Below are 20922 nucleotides of genomic sequence, written 5' to 3' on the forward strand. Positions count from 1 at the left end.
ATCACTTAGGAGATGGAGGAAAGTGGAGCAAGGATTCAAGGCCAGTTTTAAACACACCAAGGGAAGATCCTGTCTCAAGACAAAGACATAGCTGGGTGGTGGGAGGGAGAGACAGATGGGTCTGAGTTCAAGGACAGCCTGGTCTGCAGAGAAACCTTGTCTCAAAAATAAATAAATGAATAAATAAAAACTAAAGGGCAAAAACACAGTAAATGCTATGAAAAAAAAAAAACTTTGGGTTGCACAATCAGAAAACAGTTCCTGCAATAGTTCACAATCAATTGTTCATTTATATAACAAACGTTTACTGGAATGCTTAATAAATTCTGGGATCCGTTGATACCATCGGGAGCAATTCAAAGTGCTTGCCCTTATGGAGCTAGGAGGGGAGCTGTAAACAACATCGGGTTTGCTAAGTGCTTTATTTAGAAGTAAAACCCGGTAAGAAGATAAGAATGTGGGTGTCAGCAACAAGAAAAGACCAAATAGAAAAGAGTATGGTAGAGGAAGACCGATTAAACTTTGATAGCACTGACCCCAAAACCTCAAACAACTATGGACATTCTTACCTTTCTTTCTTTTTTTCTTTTTTTTCTTTTCTGGTTCTTTTTTTTCGGAGCTGGGGACCGAACCCAGGGCCTTGTGCTTCCTAGGCAAGCGCTCTACCACTGAGCTAAATCCCCAACCCCTCATTCTTACCTTTCTTGAATATTCAAATAAATGAGAGTTTTCCCACCCTACCTCAGAAAAAAGACATTTCGTGAAGATCCAAGAAAAAAGGTAAACTCTCTACAACAACCTAGTCCACTCAGAAATGAGCTCTGATCCTTGTCTTTTAAAATTCTGCACGGTTTCTATGGGGCTCAACTGTAAGGAGTGCTTGCTGCTCTTCCGGAGGACCGGAGGTTCGGTTCCCAGCACCCAGACAGGGAAGCTCGAAACTGTAACTCCAATGGTCTGCTGAGGGCACCGCACACACATGACATACATTTACACAGATATATGTATATAAAAGTAAAATAAATCTAGAAAGAGGGGGGGAATCTAAACTGTCTTTAGTGTCTTGATGCATAATTCATGAACCTGTCCAGCTTCCATCCATCCTCCCACTTCCCCAGAAGTCTCTTCCGGAAGCCTGGGAGCGCTCTTTGAATGCTCAGCTTCAGCCCTTTAACAGAACCCGTCTTCACTTCCGTTTGGGCCTCTCATCCACCAAGCGCTCTACAGGTCTCTGGGTAGGAGCTACTTCCGCCCTTACTTGTCGTAACTTCTGCCCTGAATATGCCGGAGCCCAAACAGCGCCGGATGTATTATTGCCGCTCCCGGAAGTGACTCGGTCTCTGAACTCTTTCCCCCCCCCTTTCCTGCTGCCGCCCTCCCACCGCTATTTTCCTCCCTCCCCCGCCCCCTTTTCGTTTCCGGCTCTCCCGCCTTCTCCGCAAAAAGACTGCTCATTGAGGCTATTGGGGAGGGGGCGGGGAGGAAAAGTGGGCGTGGAGGAATTGGGGTTCCCGGGAGCACGAGCCGCAGCACCACTTCCGGGTGAGTGTTCAGGAGGGCGGGGGGCCTATACGCTGCCTCGCGCCCCCGCCCTGCGGGTGTGTAGCGCGTAGCCCGTGCGAGTGTAGGGGTCTGTCTCGCGCCTGCAGTGCATGCCCGCGCGCCCGGCCTCGCGTCCCCTGTCCCGCGCCCTGCGAGCCCTCCCACTCCCTCGGCTCCTTCCTTTCCCAGTGAACGCCGCCCCTCCCGCGCGCTGGCTCTGGCGCTGGCGCCGGCGCCGTCGCCGCCGCCTGGTGAGTCTCGCGCCGCTGTAGTCGGTGCGCGCCAAGCCCCTTGCTCCTCCCCCTCCCCTTTTCCTTGGGGGAGCGGGGAGGGGGGGGTCCACGATGTGACTGTAAGTGTGTCTGTCCCGGAACCGGAAGTGGTTGTGGAGGAGCGGGCGATGAGGAGGAATGGGGGGGCTTAGGGGGCGGGTGCCTGTTTGGTGGGTGGCAGAGTTCAGCTCCCTGGAGGGGTGAAGGAGGGACGTCCCAAAGACCGGTCTTTGAGGAAGGAGTGGGACTTGACATCGGAAGGACCCAGTTCGGTGTCTCAGGGGAGCGAAGGTTTTAGGGGGCCAGCTGGGAGTCTCCAGTATATAGACCACTGAAGGTTGAAGGAGGTACTTCTTGGCACAAGGCCTTGGGTAGGAAGGGGGCGAAGTCCTAGCTGAAGTGTGTGTGTGGGGGGAGCGAGGCTAGAGGAAGTGGCTGGGCCTGAACTTGGCACTGTGCCTGACGCAGGGCTAGGGCATACCCCCTACCCTCAGCTTTGCTTTCTAATGCCACTTCCCAGGAGCAGGACCCTCCTTCATCTCTTCTATTCTCTGACTCCTGGTTACCTGTAGCCCTGGGGAATGAAGAATTTTAAGTGTCTGAGCCTAGGATTAGAAGCCAAATGGTGCTGATGGAACTCATCTTAGTTTTGGGGAACTGGCTTTATTTCCCTTGTGTACACTTAGTGGGTGTCACTGAACGCCTGTGATTCTCACCCTTCCATCCTTGGATTGTTGGTTGGGGAAGCTGCCTGCTTTCCAAATTGCTGACAGTCAACTTCTGAGGTTCTCCACAGTTCTCTGGTGGCCTTTCCTTACTGGCCTCTGTAACCTAGACAATTTGTTTCCAGAAAGTTCAGGAGCCCTGGAAAGGAGAAGGAATAAGACGACAGGAGGAAGAGAGAGAGAGGGTAAGACATTCTTCGTTTATTGATTTGGGGAGTGATGGGGTCATCTCAAATGGTTTTTCTTTCTTTTTTTTCTTAACAGTGTGATAGAATTATTAGAGTAATTAACACTGGGGCTTGCAGTGAGAGACAAAAAAGGCCTTTTCCTAATTGTTTGTTTTGTGGTACCCAGGAAGTTTTTGTGTAAAGCTTTGGTACTTTTCCTTTGTTACCTTTCATGGCCACTGGTACTTAACAGGAATGAAATGTGAAGTGCTCAAGTGAAGCCACCAAATGGGCTTGCATTTTGTCAGAGAGATGTATTCTACTGTGGAGACACAGGGACTCTGGCTACAAATGCAGTCTTTATGGTGTAGTTCATAGAAACAAACAGCCAAGTTTGGAGTTTCCCATTCTTAGTGTCCAGTAGAGTGTTTGAGTGGCTCTGTTGAGAGATGAGACTCTTAACATGAGATGATTTGAGTTTGATATGTCAGGTAATATTTTTTGGGGGAACACTGCTTCTTGGATAGTTTGAAATAAAAGAGATAAAATTATATGCTGTCTACGCCAGTAAATCTGGGAGAATTCAAAATGAAACCTAATGGTGATACTGAAATCCTTGCATTTTATATTTTGGAAACAAGATTGTATTATGAAGCCCAGGCTAACCAGGAACTCGATAAATAAACCAGATTGGCCTCGAACTTGAGGCAACCTCTTCTACCTCTGCTCCCTATGTGTATGGACTACAGGCATATGCCACTGTGAATGGCAATAAGAAAGGCTTTTAGTAGAAAAATAGCAGCTAAAAGCAACAGTTAGGAGCACTGGTTGCTCTTCCAGAGGTCCTGAATTCTTCAAGCCCCAGCACCCACATGACAGCTCACAACTTTTATAACTGTAGTCCCATGAGATCGATGCTCTCTTCTGTTACACAGATGAAACACCTATATACTTAAAATCCATAAGCAAATGTTTAAAAACAACAGCAGTAGAGGGCTGGAGAGATAGTTCAGTTGGTAAAGTACCTGTCATGTAAGTGTGGGAACCTAGGGGTGCTGCCAGAATCTGCAGGAAAGCCCAGCATGGTAAACCCAGCACTAGGGAGGCAGAGAGGTGGCTGGATCCCTGGGGCTTACTAGCTAGCTAGCCAGCTTACCAAAAGTGGTGAGGCCTATAGGGGTTGGTGAAAGACCCAGTATCTAAAAATAAAGTGGATGGCACCAGAGGTATGACACCTGAGGTTGCCTCCTGGCTTCTATGTTCACTTTATAAATCCACAAAAGACAGAATAGCAAGTTGGCCCCTTATCATTGAATGGCTGGAAACACCATAAGTGACAGGGTAGAAGAGGACAATCAGTGGGAGAGTGCTCCCCTACTGTCAGCATCTCCTCACTGCCTATAATTTCTTTTGAAATCAAATCTTTGTATCTTGTACCTTTAAAATTTGTTTACTTTGTTTATGTTTGGGGAGGTCAGAGGACAACTGTGAAAGAGTTCTGGATTCTGGGGCTCAAACTCAAGACAATAGGCCAGTGGCAAGTGACTTTGCCTACTGAGCCATCTGGGCAGCTATCTTTTTACTTTATTTTTTAAGATAGGATCTCATGTTGCAGAAGATGACCTTGAACTTTTGATCCTCCTGCCTCCATTTGAATGCCGGAGTTAGCAATTTTGCTTCACCCAGGTTAAAGTGGTGCTGGGAATCAAACCCGGGGTTTTATGCATGCTGGACAAGTGCTCTACCAGCGGAGCCACAACACCAAATGGAGGTTGGAGACTGGAAAGAAAGGTGCTAATTTAATTATGGTTTATTTTTTCCTTCCTGTGGATCTAGCCTTCCCTTCTTAGTAACTACATAGTTGAGGCTTGAAGGAATAGCAAATTGAAGCTCATTTTTTTTTTTTTTTTGGTTCTTTTTTTTTTTTTTTTCCGGAGTTGGGGACCGAACCCAGGGCCTTGCGCTTCCTAGGCAAGCGCTCTACCACTGAGCTAAATCCCCAACGAAGCTCATTTTTAATTAGAACTCTTTCTTAACTACTCCTTTTTTGTTTTCAAAGCCTTCTACTTGCTCCCAAATCCTAGAGCAAAGCCAGTTCTCCAGTTCTTTTCCTTTCTTGTTTTTTGTTTGTTCTTGAGACATAGCTTCACTGTAACCCAGGTTGGTTTTTGCATATGGGAGGTATGGCAGTGGAAAGAAAAAATAATGTATGTGGGTGCTCGTGCCATGGTGCAAGGAGAGTGGTCAGATGTCAGCTTGTGGAAGGTAGCTCTACCCTGTGGGTTCTGAGGATCAAAGTTAGGTCATTATGCCTGGTGACAATCACCTTTGTCCACTGAGCCATGTTGACAGCTTTAGATTGGTCTTGATATGGAGGTCAGAATCTTCCTGCCCCAGCTTCCTGAGTGCTGGGATTGCAAGCATGTTCCACCATACCTGGCCCTTTTTATTTCGTTAATGTATGTGATGGTTTGCCAGCATGTATGCCTGTGTGCCACTTGTATGCCTAGTGGCTGTGGAGGACAGAAGAGAGCACTGGATCTCCTGAAACTGACTTTACAGGTGGTTGTGAGCTGCCATGTGGATGTGGGAATTGAACCCAGGAGAGAGCAACGAGTGCTTTTAACTACTGAGCCATCTTTTAAGCTGTCTCTCCTGTTCTTTATTTATGTCTTTGTTTTTGAGATACAGTCTCACTGCAGAAACCAAGCGAATCTCAAACTCTCCGAGATCTTCCTGCTTCTGGCTCCTGAATGCTGGTATTAAAGGCTGCACCAACCACCACACTGAGCTCTTTTTTGTTGTTAAGTGTGTCAGTATAATTACAATTGGTAATGATGTTTTGTGTAGAGATGGTGTCCCCTATTATATTAGTGGCCTTCTTTAAGTTGTGAGAATATTAGGGAGAGCGAGTGGGGAACACCATTTGCATTGTACTTTAGCCATGACCTTCATTCTTGGCAATGTCATATCAAGGAATGTAAGGATTTAGGATAACTTATCAGTAGAAAGGTAGTATGCTTTTTGTCGTGTTTTTACATTTCTTTTTTTTTTTTCCGGAGCTGGGGACCGAACCCAGGGCCTTGCGCTTCCTAGGTAAGCGCTCTACCACTGAGCTAAATCCCCAGCCCCGTGTTTTTACATTTCTTTTTGTGTGTGTGTGTGTGCTTGCACAAATGTGAGACATGGTACACATATGAAGTCAGAGGACAAGCTGGAGGAGTTGGGTCTTTCCTTCTACCAAGTCCATGCTGGCGATGGAACCCAGGTTCTTAGACTTGACAGCAAGCACTTTCGCCTGCTAAGACATGCTAGCATGTCTGTAGTTTTGGAGATAGGGTCATACTTGGTATTCAGATTCGTCTAGAACCATGTAGAGCAGATGCTGGCCTCTAATTCACAGTAGTCTTCCTGTCTGAGTCTCTTAAATGCTTAGGTCCTAGGCAAGAGTTACTGTGTCCTACAAATTACAGCACTTTCCTCATGTGTCATTTTATATTTAAATATTTATGCTCCTGAGCAGTAATTGTTTGTGCTTTTTTGGGCTGACCTGTTTATTAGAAGTGCCTCTTTGGGGTTGGGGATTTAACTCAGTGGTAGAGCGCTTGCTAGGCAAGCGCAAGGCCCTGGGTTCAGTCCCCAGCTCTGGGGGAAAAAAAAAAAAAAGAAGTGCCTCTTTATTTTATTGTATTGTATTTTATTTTGAGATATTCTTACTATGAATCCTTGGCTGGAACTATAGAAACCAAGCCGGCCTTGAACTTACTAAGTCTCTTTTGCCTCTGCCTCCTCAGTGCTGCTGCTATTAAAATCATGTGCCATGATGACTGGCAGGTTGGGGTTTATTTTATTTTTTCATATGGGGTACATCACAGATCACATGTATGCGTTAATAGTTGTCATAGTTATTCTCTGTACTGTGTGAGTCCTAGGGATTAAATTCAGGTCTCCAGGCTTGGCGGAAAGAGCCATTGCTGCCTAACCCTCTGTTACTTTAATCTTTTTTTATTAAAAAGTTATTTTGCGGGGTTGGGGATTTAGCTCAGTGGTAGAGCGCTTGCCTAGCAAGCGGAAGGCCCTGGATTCGGTCCCTAGCTCCGAAAAAAAGAAAAAAGAGGAAAAAAAAGTTATTTTGCTTATATGTATGTATTTGTACCATGTGTGTGCCTATTGTCTGTCAGAGTATGGGTGGTTGCAAGACACCATGTGCTAGGAACTGGACCTGGGTCTTCTGTAAGAATAAGTACTTATTTTTTTTAAAGATTTGTTTATTTATTGTATGTATGTGGGTACACTGTTGCTGTCTTCAGACTCACCAGGAGGAGGGCATCAGATCCCATTACAGATGGTCGTGAGCCACCATGTGGTTGCTGGGAATTGAACTCAGGACCTCTGGAAGAGCAGTCAGACCTCTTAGCCGCTGAGCCATCTCTCCAGCCCCAAGAATAAGTACTTTTAATTTCTGAATCATCTCTTTAACCTTGGTTTGGAGTTCAGTATTCTGAGCTATATCCCCAACCCTGTTTTAAACTATTAATTTACTTTTTTGAGATAGGGTTTCATATATCCCTAGATTGGTTTCAAACTTATGTAGACTAGAATGGCCTTGAACTACTTTTTTTTTCTAAGTTATGTGTATATGTGTGGTTATGTCTATGTAAGTATGCATGCCCTCAAACCAGAGGATTTAGATCAGTCTGGAACTGGACTGGCAGCTGTGAGCCACCTGATGTTGGGTGCTGGGAACCAAATTTTGGTCATCTGCAAAAGCAGCACACACTTTGAACCACCAAGTTGTCTCTTGCCCTAACCCTAAACTTCTTTTCTTACTTTCACCTTGTCATTAGCCTCCTAATGAACTTTGTCTCTAAAAAGCTATTCCACCATTCGATCAGGTCAGCTGCTTCAAGACGATGGGGAACATGGTAAGACCAGTGGATTCCATGAACATGGGCCCAATGTCACAATTTCTGCCTGGGAAGTAAGTTCTTGGTCAGAAGCAATTTGATGTGGAATCCCATGATGGTGGATAATGAATGGGGAAAAAAAAATGGAAAGGACATGACTGCTCTTGGGTATGGTGGAGGAGAAGGTTCATTATAAGTAGGAGCACAGCCAGAGACAGGATATCTGGGAGAGTCCAGAGTGGCCATGACTAAACTATGTAGATTGAAGGAGAGGGAAAGGGAGGGGGGAACCAAGTCCAGCAGCCAGGAGACCAAAGGTACAAAGGGGGCAGGTAACCAAAATATCTAGATTATATAGGGACGAGCCTCTAGGTGAAGAGTATGCCAACCATACCTTGTAACAGGCAGGGACTGAGGGATGCTAGGAGAACCTAGAGGCCAGGTTAAATAGGCACCTCAGCTACTTGTCCCAGGTTTCAGACTTAACAGATAAAGTATTCTGTAAGTCCACCAGTGGTCCTTCTGTTAGAACTAGGAAAGGCAAATTCGTAAGTGACTAAGTGTCTGCTCTAGTAAGGATAAAATATTTTCCTTTTCCTGAAGTAGTCAGCTTGCCGTGGGGTTGCTAGCTGGTACCAGAAATGATGACTTCTGAGTGAGCAGCCCCTGTAGCCAGTTCAGCAGTGAGTGAAAGTCCATATTGTCAAGCCTAAGTATAACTTCCATCTCTGCCACCATGGTTTTTGTTCACAGGCTTATTGGTTAATGACAGGGATGAGAAGTCTTGGGGGAGGCTCACTGCCCACAGAATGGGTCATCTTATCATCTTGACTATTGAAGCCCTTTGCTGTTAGGATGGTGAGGAACATGGTAAGACCAGTGGATTCATGAGTGTGGGCCCACTGTCACAATTTCTGTCTGAGAAGTAAGTTCCTTGGTCAGAAACGATTGTTATGGAAACCCCTGATGGTGGATAATGAGTGAAAAAAATAACCAATTTTCAAAGTCCCCTTTTGATGGGTATTGAGATGGGATACCAATATGCTGGCATCTTTCGCTTATTTGGAGAGATCTGCCCACATTTATTTCCCAGGTATCTCACCAATTTTCTAATCATGCTCTTTCCAAGTCCTAGACCATTCACAGCCAATCTATTGGCTATAGCCCTATTGTCTTAGTTAAGAGTTTTGCTGCTGTGAACAGACACCATGACCAAGACAACTCTATATGAGTACACTGTAGCTATTTTTATAGACACCAGAAGAGGGCATCAGATCTCATTACAGATGGTTGTGAGCCACCATGTGGGTGCTGGGATTTGAATTCAGGACCTCTGGAATAGCAGCCGGTGCTCTTAACCACTGAGCCATCTCTCCAGCCCCCCAAGACAACTCTTATAAGGACAACATTTATTTGGGGCTAGCTTACAGGTTCAGAGGTTCGTTATCATCACGGTGTGGAACATGGAGGCATTCAGACAGACATGGTGCAAGAGGAGCTGAGAGTTCTACATCTACATCTTTATCTGAAGGCTGCAAGCAGAATACTGGCTTCCAGGCACCTAGGACAAGGGTCTTAAAGCCCATGCCCACAGTGACACACCTACTCCAACAGGGCCACACCTTTTAATAGTGCCACTCCCTGGACCAAGCATATACAAACGATCACATTTCACTCCCTGGCTCCCATAGGCTTGTTCAAATGTATGAGTCTATGGGGGCCATATCTAAACATAGCATAAAAACACATTTAGTCTAAAATTAAAAGTCCCCATAGTCTATGGCAGTCTCCACAATGTTCAAAGTCTCAACAAGTCCAAAGTTCAAAGTCTCTTCTGAGATTTATCCAATCCCTTAACTTGTAAAGTCCAAAGCAAGACAGGAAACCAGCTGGGCAAACTCCAAACTCTGCATCTCCATGTCTGACGTCAAAGCAGTTTTCAGATCTCTAACTCCTTTTTCATCTTTGTTGACTGCAACAAACTTCTTTCTCCTGGACTGGTTCTACTTCCTGTTAGTGCTTTCCTCAGCAGATAGCCCAAGGCTCTAGCATCGCAAATATCTTGGGGTCTCCGAGGCAATTTCAGTGTTACAACTTAATTCAATGTCTGGGATCCACACATGAACTTCTGGGCTCCTCCAAAGGGCTGGCATCACTTCTCCAGCTCTGCCCTCGGTAGTACTTGAAGCTCAGATTGATCCACTCTGCTGACGCTGCTGTTCTTGGTGATCATACCATGGTACTGGCATCTCCAATACACTGGAGTCTTTCTCTGCAACTAAGTTTAACCAGTACCCTCTCATAGATTCTCTTTATGGTGACAAGCCTCAAATCCTTTGCACGACCCCTTCAGTCCTGGGCTGTCAACTGCAGCTGAGGCTGCACCTTCACCAATAGCCTTTCATGGCCTCTTAGAACACCAAGCCTCAGCAGCTCTCATGACACCTTCCAGCCTTCAAAGCCAGTACCACCTTGGTGACTATTACACTTACCGAGGACAGCTGCAGCACGAGGTACACCCTTGGCTATCTCTGGAGCACGGCTTCTTTGTGCTCTCAGAAAACACTCCCCAGGAGATTTCACCTCAGTAATTCTGGTCTCTTACTCACCACTAATTTCTTAGCTCCAGCTCACCAGCATCAGTTGTCCCAGTCGTCCCTTCTGTTTTTCACTCTAAAGCCAGAGCCACATGGACAAAACTGCTGTGTTGTGCTGCTTGCTGGGGCTGGAACGTGGCCTCCCCTTAGTCTTTTACCAGCTTTCTGTTTCCAACTCCCTCACTGCCTAAACTTGGCTGTCCTGGATCTTGCTCTGTAGATTGACCTTGAACTCAGAGATCAGCTTGACTGTCTCCTGGGATTAAAGGTGTGTACCACCATGCCTGAATCTAAATTTAGTTGGGTAGGATCTTGCCCAAAAGTCCTACTCCCTTAATCTGCTATCTCCTGAAACATAGGATTCAGTTCCATTTTACTTCCTGGTGTCCCTTTAATATTTGAACCATATATTTTATATTTTTCTTTTTGAAGCTTGCTATGCTTGCTTAAAATGCTCTTCATGAGACAACCAGAGAACAAAGTCTATGGTGGGTGTTTCTGAGACTTCCTCTGTCAGTGCAATTAATCTGAGTTTCTTTACCTTAGCCTCAGGCAGACTCTTCAGACAAGGGCAAAAGGTAGCCACATTCTTCACCAAAATACCACAAAACCAGTCTCTAGGCCATATATTGAAATTCTCCACTGAAACCTCTTGGGCCAGTTCCACACAATTTAAATCATACTCAGTAACAAAGTCTTCCATATTCCTACTAGGATAGCCCATTAAGTCCCATTTAAAGCATTCTACTGCTTTCCAAATCCAAAGTCCCCAAATCCACATTCTTCCAAACAAAAGCATGGTCAGGCCTGTCACAGCAATACTCCATTCCTGGGACCAACTTCTGTCTTAGTTAAGGTTTTACTGCTGTGAAGAGACCATGACCAAGATATCTCTTTTTTTTCTTTTCTTTTTTTTTTTTTTTTCGGAGCTGGGGACCGAACTGAGGGCCTTGCACTTGCTAGGCAAGCGCTCTACCACTGAGCTAAATCCCCAACCCCCCAAGATATCTCTTAATAAGGACATTTAACTGGGGCTGGCTTACAGGTTCTGAGGTTCAGTCCATTATCAAGACAGGAGGAACATTGCAGTATCCAGGCAGGCATGGTGTAGGAGATGCTAAGAGTTCTACATCTTCATCTGAAGGCTGCTAGCAGAATACTGGCTCCCAGGCAGCTGGGAGTAGGGTCTTAAAGCCCACACCCACCGTGACACACCTACTCCAACAGGGCCACACCTTCCAATAGTGCCATTCCCTGGGCCTAGCACATACAAACCATCACACCCATGAATCAGTAAATAATTGCACATCTGGCCATTTCTCTTTTCCTTTTTTTTTTTATTTTTTTCTCCTTTTTTTCGGAGCAGGGGACCGAACCCAGGGCCTTGGGCTTGCTAGGCAAGCGCTCTACCACTGAGCTAAATCCCTAACCCCATCCATTTCTCTTTTCAAGTAAAATATACATCCGTGTGTTCTACCCACAGTGAAGATTTTCCTTTACCTATGTCTTTCAGGATTATCCCAGAAAGGGGTTGCAGTGCTGCAGCTGTCTACTTCTTGGTTGTCCCTGAATGACATATAGAACTATTAGTAAACCAGGCCCAATTTTTTTTCTACCTCAGTCAGCTGACAGATCCTAGGGCACACCATGAGGTTATAGACACAGGCTTGGAAGCAGATGGCACTGTAACAGAAGTAGAAAACAGGTATTTGGGGAACTCCTTCATGATGTGACTTGCTTGTGCCATCTTTGGTGGGATTACAGGCTGTTGTGGGTTTGGTTTGTTTGTTTGTTTTAAAACTTAAGTGTAAGTGTGTGTGTGTGTGTGTGTGTGTGTGTGTGTGTGTGTGTGTGTGTGAGAGAGAGAGAGAGAGAGAGAGAGAGAGAGAGAGAGAGAGAGAGAGCGAGCGAGCATGCAATGCCCTCAGAGTCTAGGGCATTGGAAACGGCCCTGAAACTGGACCTAAGGAGGCTATGAGCTGCCACATGGGTGCTGAGAACTGAACCTGAGTCCTCTGCAAGAGCAACATGGACTCTTAATCACTGAGCCATAGCTCTAGTTTCTCGTCTGTCTGTCTGTCTGAGAACTGATCTCTCTGTAGCTCTGGTTGTCCTGGAACTCACTCTGTAAACCAGGTTGGCTTGGCCCCTTAGAGATTTACCTGTTTCTGCCTGGGATTAAAGGCATCTGTCACCATCATATGACTGGATTTTCTTTTGTTTTTTAAATTTTTTTTGATAACTTTACACACCTGTGATATATATTGTTCCTATGATTCCCCCATTACCCTTTCTTATTCCTTTCCTTTTGGAGTCTTTTTTTTTTTTTTTTTTTTTTAATGGCTCACTCATTTTTTTCGGTTTTTTTGTTGTTGTTGTTTTTTTTTGTTTTTTTTTTTTTTGTTTTTTTTTTTCTTTGTTTTTTTTCCGGAGCTGGGGACCGAACCCAGGGCCTTGCGCTTGCTAGGCAAGTGCTCTACCACTGAGCTAAATCCCCAACCCGGCTCACTCAGTTTTAAGATAGCTGCATGAATATGAGTACGGTTATTTACTGAAGAAAAATGACTCCCCATGTGCTAGTATATAGCGCCTCAATTGGAGGGGAAGGGGGGGCTCATGGACCTCAGACTCATGGCAACCTTGACCTCCCTCAGCCTCTGGAGGGCTGGCTTTGTAGGTGTGAACCAATACACCCAAGTGCTTTTTTTTTTTTTTTTTTCTTTTTTTTTTCCGGAGCTGGGGACCGAACCCAGGGCCTTGTGCTTGCTAGGCAAACACGCTACCACTGAGCTAAATCCCCAACCCCTGCTTTTTTTTTTTTAAACTTTTGTCTGTTTTTGAGAAAGGGTCGTTTAGCAAGCCCAAATTGACTTTAAATTTGCTGTAGTTAAGGATGACCTGCAAGTCCTGCGCGCGCCCCCACCCCCTCGGTTTGCCATCACAGAGTTTTTCTGTCTCATCTAGCAGAGCTCTTTAACCCCTTTTTTTTCCCTGCCTGGGTTTAGAAACTGGGCTTGGTGATACATACCTTTAGTCAGCATTTTGGAGGTAGAGGCCAGTCTAGGCTATGTGAGATCTTGTCTCAGAAACAACTGAAAACAAGCCATCTTCTGGCTCCGTGGATAAAGTCATGTCTTGCCAGGCCTGATAACCTGAATTCAGTTCCAAGAACCCACGCCATAAGAGGAAAACCGGTTGTCTTCCTCACGTAAGGCCGTATGTACAAACTTCCTGCCCCAGATCACATCCCACAAACTATATAAATTAAATGTAAAAACACACTTTTTAATTAGGGTCTCACTGTTGTAGTCCTCCCTGACTAGTCTGGAACTCACCGGAATATACCTGCCTCAGCCTCAGGAGTGCTGGAACTAAAGGAATGTGTCACTAAGCCCAGCCAAGAAAAATATTGTTACACACACACACACACACACACACACACAGAGTGAAGCTAACAATTCATGCCTTTTAGAATTGTCAGGATTATATGGTAGCCATTGTAAGGTCCTCTGTCACTTTCTTGAGTTAGGTTAGATGATTGAGCTGGGTACTTTCTGAGCAAGCTGGAGGACGGAGTTTGCTCCTCAGAACCTGTATCCAAGGTAGAAGGAGAACTGCAGATTGTCACCTAGCCTCTCTACATGAGATGCTGACACCATACATTTAAAAATCATCTCAGCCAGGTGGTGGTGGTGCACACCTCTAATGCTAGCACTCGGGAGGCAGAGGCAGGTGGATCTCTGAGTTCTAGGACAGCCAGGGCTATGTAGAGAAATTGACTCGGAAACCTCCCACAAAAAAAAATTCTTAACAGTCCTGAACATGATACACGGTGCTGCTGCATTCACATTCCTTCGTGTGGCACTAGGTGGTGGCCTCAGTTGCCTGTGGTAGTGATCTGAGCTGTAGGAAAATAGGAGGGGTGTAAACTTTGTGACCTTGTTTTCAGGAATTCTTTACGGGGACATTTTTATTTTTGGATTTCTCTTGTGAATTTTCATATCTATAATGCATTTGCTTTTCTTTGGGTCTGGGATTAAAAGACATCACTATCCAGCTTCTTCCTTTATTCTTTAAGGAGAAATTAGAAATTAGACCCCCTACTTGGTTGATTGGTTGGCTTGCTTTTGGTTTATTTCTCTTCAGTGGAAAAGGAGGACAAAGGTTGTAATTGACGTTTGAACTCCTAGTGCTTTTTTTTTTCTTCAAAATTTATACATATAGAGAGACCACTAGTCAAATCATTAAGTACAGAGTAACATTGGAGTGTCAGCGGGAAGACATCAATGTAGAATATGTCATCACTGCCCCTGTGGAGTTGAGCTGGATTGGATCACCTTAAACTATAGTCAGATTGAGGTCCTGAACCTCCCTTACATAGAAGGGCCGGATCAGCTAGGTTACCATCTGAAAAGGAATTCCATAGCCTCCCGGTCAGCTACCTGTAGCTGTAGATAGCCTAAGAAGCAATTACATACTAGCAATAGTGTGCTCTGTGTGAATGCACCTGGGATGATTGTCTCTCTGAAGAAGGAAAGAACTGACTCCCTTAAGATGTCCTCTAAGTTCCATACACGTGCCAGACACATAAATACACACGCACACTTATACAGACATAAATGAAATTTTTTTTTTTCCTTTTTTTTCGGAGCTGGGGACCGAACCCAGGGCCTTGCGCTTGCTAGGCAAGCGCTCTACCACTGAGCTAAATCCCCAACCCCTGAAATTTTTTTTTTAAATTTAAAGGGACTTAAACATGTACTTTTGATATCCCTTGGGAAGGAGTCTTAGAATCAGTCCCCTGGGGATACCTTCGGTGACTTTTTTGTTTAACTCAGGATCAGGAGCTGCCTGGCATTGCCCAGCCATTTAGTATTGATCCTTACTTGTGTAAAACTGCCCAAGCCACAGATTTGTTACATTCTTCTCCTTGGCTGAAGTAAACTTAATTCCTTTTGTAGACTGTTTAAGAAAATTCAAGTGTTGGGGCTGTAGAGATGGCTCAATGGTTAAGAGCACTGACTGCTCTTCCAGAGGTCCTGAGTTCAAATCCCAGCAACCACATGGTGGCTCACAACCATCTGTAATGAGATCTGATGCCCTCTTCTGGTGTGAAGACAGCTACAGTGTACTCACTCATAAACATTAAATATATAAATCTTTAATAAAAAAAAGAAAAAAGAAAATTCAAGTGTTTATAAGATAGCTTAGAGGGCAAAAGCACTTGCTAACCAAACCTGATGACTTGAGTTTGATCCCTAGAACCCATATGGTAGGACAGTACTCTTACAAGTTGTCTCTGACCTCCACATGCATACTGTGACTTGTGTGTGCCTGTACTTACACTATATAAGCACACAGACATAAATAAATATAAGAAAATGGACGATGCTGTCTGATAGAATGGTGAGACAGTCATTGTGGCTCATGTCTGTTAATCATAGGTCTCAGGATGCTAGGACAGGAGGATTGCTGTGTATTTCATGCCAGCCTGAACTACTATATCAGACCCTGTCTCAAGTTGTTTGCTTAATTAAAAGTTTAAAAGAGCTGGGCAGTGGAGCAGGCCTTTAATCCCAGCACTCAGGAGGCAGAAGCTGGAGTTCTCTGGGTTCAAGGCCAGCCTGGTCTGGAGAAGGAGTTCCAGGTATTCCGCCTGTGAAGCCTTTCCAAAAGAGGTGACCAGATTTTGAAAACTAGTGGTGGGGAGACCTAAATTCTAAAGTGATTTGCGATTGCTTTTAATACTTTTTCTACTTAAAAATGTTTTGTGTGTTCAAGTGCCCACCAAGGCAAGAAAGTCACAGCGGAGTGTCACAGCACCAATTTGAATCGCTCGGGTTCCTGTCTGCTTAAAACCTACCCCAAAACTTTCTGAAGTGGCGTAGAATTGCAGTTTCGTAGATGTGTTGATTGGAAATCGGGGATAAGAGTTTTTTCCCAAGGACAATGGATTTAAGGGAAAAGGGAAGGGGCAGATGCTGGAAGCTAGCATGGCTGCTCTCAGGCCTGTGGATGCTTTGCTGTGTGTACCCTTGGTCGCATCTCTTTTCTATAACTCCATTTCTCTTCAATGTCAAATGGCAATTCTGGGTTTTTGAAACTTGATAAACATTCTGTGGCTCAATGAGATGCATGTAAATTTTGTCAGACATTTAAAGGTGTGTTTTGGGATGGGCCATACTGCTCAGTGGTTGTTTCTATTTTGTTATTTTTAGAGACTTTGAATAGGTGGTTCATACTGGCCTCAGACTCCAGCTTCTTAGGTGCTAAGATTATAGCACTGTGCCACTTTGTCTGGTCTAGACATTGAGGTCATGATTGTTAATTCCCAACTATGTGGTCAGGTGCCAGAGACCAGAATTTCATCAACTACTCCGTGCCATTACTAACGTTCAGTAGTTATTCATGGGTGCACTGTGGTCTGTGTCTTCTCAGGGAGAATGGAAGAGTCTCACTTCAATTCTAACCCGTACTTCTGGCCTTCTATCCCCACGGTCTCAGGGCAGGTAAGTGAATTGTTTTGTTCTCCCTGGTGAGTAGTACTTTGTCATGCTGGTGTTTCTGCTGTGGGAGCTGAAGCAAAGTAAAAACATTGCACTGAATCCGTTACTACTGAGAGTTACATGGTGTGGGTCTGGCTCCTGTCCAGAAACGCAGAGATCAACTCCTTGTAGCTGATTTCCAAGGAAGACAATGAAAAGTCCTTAGGGAACAGACAGAGTCGTTTGCTCTTTCTGAAGAGGGTATTCCTCTCCTTTTCTTTTAGATTGAAAACACTATGTTCATCAACAAGATGAAGGATCAGCTGTTGCCAGAGAAGGGCTGTGGACTGGCACCACCTCACTATCCCACTTTGCTGACAGTGCCTGCCTCAGTGTCCCTGTCCTCTGGCATCAGCATGGACACAGAGTCCAAGTCAGAACAGCTGACCCCACACAGTCAGGCATCTGTTACCCAGAACATCACAGTGGTCCCTGTACCATCTACAGGACTCATGACTGCGGGTAAGCACCCCTGCTCCTCTCCAATCTGAGGTGTTGATCTCCCATGATCAGTACCCCAGTCTGGAGGGCTCTGAGGACATGGGGAGTGGGGTATGTGTTTAATTCCTCAATCAGATTTTTATTAAGTGCCTACTGTGTACCTAGCAATGTGCTAGGCATTGTGGGGGATACAAAGAAGTAGAAGATGCGGTCCCTGCCTTTGAGGAGGTGACATTCTTTCCTTCTCTGAATCAAGGAGTCTCCTGTTCTCAGAGGTGGAGAAGAGAAGGGAGTCAATCAAGGGGTAAATCTCACTGTTACTGGGGGGCTGGGGACAAGGGTTAGGAAACCATTGGTTTTGTACAGGGTTTGGGGTTTCCTTTAGAGTATGGGCTGGAGGGTGGTGGTGAGGGTTAATTAGACAATTGTCTGGGGAAAATGAGATAGTGAGTGTCAAAGATGAACAGCGTGACCCCATGTTCTTTTCCTCCCCACCCCAGGTCCTGGTTTGGTAATCACATCCCCTTCAGGCTCTCTTGTGACCACAGCCTCATCAGCTCAGACTTTCCCTATCTCGACTCCCATGATTGTCTCAGCTCTTCCCCCTGGCTCACAAGCCCTACAGGTGGTCCCTGACCTCTCCAAGAAGGTAGCATCAACCCTAACTGAGGAAGGAGGCGGAGGTGGTGGTGGAGGTGGCACTGTGGCTCCTCCTAAACCTCCTCGGGGCCGCAAGAAGAAGCGGATGCTGGAATCAGGGCTTCCTGAGATGAATGACCCTTACGTCCTTGCCCCTGGGGATGACGATGACCATCAGAAAGATGGCAAGACCTACAGGTAGGAATCAAAGCCAGGGGCAGGATGGGTTGAGGGTCACTATTTGAAGTCTCCCCCATCTGCTTTGGGTTCTGCCCCAAGTTAGGCTCTGTGCTCTAAGCAGCTGTCTACCTGAGAGCCATTTGCATGTCCAGGTGTCCTGTACTGTGATAGGAAGGCGGGGCTCTTGGTACCTGTAGTTGTTTAGACCCTTCCTCCTTCCTCCGTTTTAGAATAGAGGTTTGTCAGAATTCTTGACTAGTTTTTCATTGACAAGAGTTTCTCTCTTGTAATACGGCTTCAGACGGGGTTCCAGACAATGTCTGCAGCTTTTTTTTCCTTTCTGTTTATTATTTTCCAAGAAATCCTCTCGTAAGCACCTTACCTAACCTGTGTGCCATCCACCAGCTTTTGGGCTGTGTTGAGCACTGAGTCCATCAGCCCTGCATGGTTGGGATGGGAGGAGTAGTATACCTCTAAAATGACTGTTCGACCACTTTCTAATTCATGGAAGTCATTTTGATCCTCCACTTTCTCCTACATTGTCCATTCCAAAAAAGCACATGCATAATTGCATGTTGTACTTCATACAAAGAAACTCCTTACCTTTTGAAAGTTGAAATAACTTTAACCTCCTTGAGAACTGTTAGGGTCCCTAGTGGGTACTGGGCACTTGGTCCCAATGTTTAAAATGGGTTAACTTTTACACAGCTTTCATAGACAGGGGCAGATTTGCATGGCTGGGAGACTGGTTCTGTCCTTAGTGTACCGAGATGGGCAATGTTGTTCCCATTTTAGGAGCGAAGGGAACTGCGGCACAGGAAATGGACAGAGCCTTGGGCTCATGGATTCAGTTCCCGGCTCCACCACGAACTTGCTGTGTGACCCTGGGCAAGTCCTTTTTCCCCTCTCTGCGCCTCAGTTTCCTCATCTGTAAAATGGGGAGAATTCTTTGTATGCCTCCCATTTGTTGGGAGTATAGATGAGATAATCTTTAAAATGTTGGGAAGTTCAGAAAGATGAGAGCTAATCACAATTTAGCATTATTTACTTGAATTGTTTAGTTCTTCTATGGAGACTATCCACAAGTACACTGTTTAAATACCTCTTTATACATGAAAAAGAGGGCGGTGTTGCTATGCAGAATATATTGAGCACTGCAGAATTCCAGCTGTAATCCAGAAGTTCATTGTAGCTTTATTATTACAGGTGTACCCCACTTTATACAATAAGTGTTCCTGGAAAATGTTTACATCATACCATATTATAAAGGTACCTGACAAGTTTGATTCATTTAAAGGCATTCTTTTATTATATCAGTTAAATGAAAATCCCTTTAAACTTGGTTGTGTAGATACCTGGATTTTTTTTTATGTATTTGCTTAAAGTGAGGGCATGTGACATGAGATGCATTGATACCATGTTGAAGGTGAAGGCAGCCCTTCTGGTTCACCAGGGCCTTCCATTCTGCCAAGTTAATTTTTTTTTCTCTATACTAAAATCATTGTGGATTTTGCAGCTGTGTATGAATATGTGCACGGGTGTATATATAAAGAATTGTGAGTACACAGCTGGCAGGCAGGAAGCCTTCTGGGACCTTCTACCCTCAGTGTTTTTGGAATTCTTAAAAGCCCCCATACTTGGATGATTAAATAGTACACTGAAACTGAAATGACTATATCCTAGTTGGAAAAAATGGCTTCAGAAACTTAAAATTCTAAAGTCCAAAGGGATCTATTAAATCACAAAGAATCCTGGCTGGCTGCCTGTCTTATAAAGAAAGAATCCTGATTTTGGTGCATGTGTGTCAGCTCTGCCCATCGCAGTTGTGAGCGGCACGACTGGGCATGGAGGGTTAGGAGCTGCTACTGTGGACAACTCAGCTCCGAGTCTCTGTTCCCATCTGCGAAGTGAATGGGAAAGGCAGCCAGATTGCCCATTGTGTGAAAATATTTTGAGGGGAAATCAGAACACTTGAAACTGTTTCCAGCATCTTAGATTAGAAAAAACTGGGATAATAATCACAGTGATCATTGAATCCAAGGCCACTATTGCATAGCATTGTTAATGTGTCTGATGTCCATTAGTGTCCATTGAAGTGATGGCCTGGATGGTGTGGGTGCTAGCTTCCCTTCCTACCGCCAGAGCGGTCCTGAGTCAGACTCTTAATAGTCAGTACCTTACAGTCAAGGACACACTTGGCTTCCTAGGACCCTAGAGTTTTAAAACACAGGTTGAATATTTCCTGTCCAAAAGTGGTTAAGACTTTGGCTGTTTTCAAATTTTGTAATATCTGCACATATATGATGAGACCTGTGGGGATTGGGCCCATGTCTGAACATGAATTTGTTAGGCTGGATGTGGTACCTGGCACACACTAGCAATCTCGGGAGGCTGACACAGGAGGATCAAGAGTTCAGTGCCAGCCTGGTCTCTATAGCTTCTCAAAAGCCAGAATAGAGACGACTGCTGTGGAACTTTTATGAGACTGTTGGATTTGCCAGCCTTAGTCCTGGCTCAGAAGGGTATAGCTATCCCCCTCCCCCACCCCCTTCCCCCTATCCCAGTAGTGGGTCAAGCCTAGGATCGCTCTCCCTAACACTTTGGACTTCCTCACTTTCTCTGAAGTTTCTCCAACCCACATAACTGCTGGGGTGTTCTGGGGCTGCCTGCTTGTTGAACCTTCATGTCCTTTTTTTCTTTTTTTTTTCTTTTCTTTTTTTTTTTTTTTCGGAGCTGGGGACCGAACCCAGGGCCTTGCGCTTGCTAGGCAAGCGCGCTACCACTGAGCTAAATCCCCAACCCCTGAACCTTCATGTCTAACTCAGAAAGGCATGGCTTTCTTCTTTTCCATCTGCCTTCCCTGCCAGTTTTCTTTTAGACTTTAATAAAATTGTGCTCAGGCTTTAA

General features: G+C 45.0%; 1 protein-coding gene across 35 annotated transcripts in view; it reads left to right on the forward strand.

Annotated features, from left to right (window-relative positions):
• Positions 1-1330: 1330 nt before the first annotated feature.
• The window catches only part of Zfp384 (zinc finger protein 384), a 29628-nt gene continuing 10036 nt past the window's right edge, over positions 1331-20922 (forward strand). For 2 of the 35 annotated variants that reach the window (XM_087655743.1, XM_087655759.1), the window contains exons 1-8: positions 1331-1542; positions 1650-1793; positions 2665-2724; positions 16649-16719; positions 16980-17217; positions 17453-17500; positions 17697-18033; positions 18811-18903. In XM_087655743.1, the coding sequence (XP_087511869.1) occupies positions 16654-16719; positions 16980-17217; positions 17453-17500; positions 17697-18033; positions 18811-18903 (782 nt within the window). In that variant the 5' untranslated portion in view covers positions 1331-1542; positions 1650-1793; positions 2665-2724; positions 16649-16653. 35 annotated transcript variants of the gene reach the window in all.

This window comes from Rattus norvegicus, chromosome 4 (assembly GCF_021556685.1).
Source record: "Rattus norvegicus strain SHRSP/BbbUtx chromosome 4, alternate assembly SHRSP_T2T, whole genome shotgun sequence".
In the NCBI taxonomy this organism is placed as follows: Eukaryota; Metazoa; Chordata; class Mammalia; order Rodentia; family Muridae; genus Rattus; species Rattus norvegicus.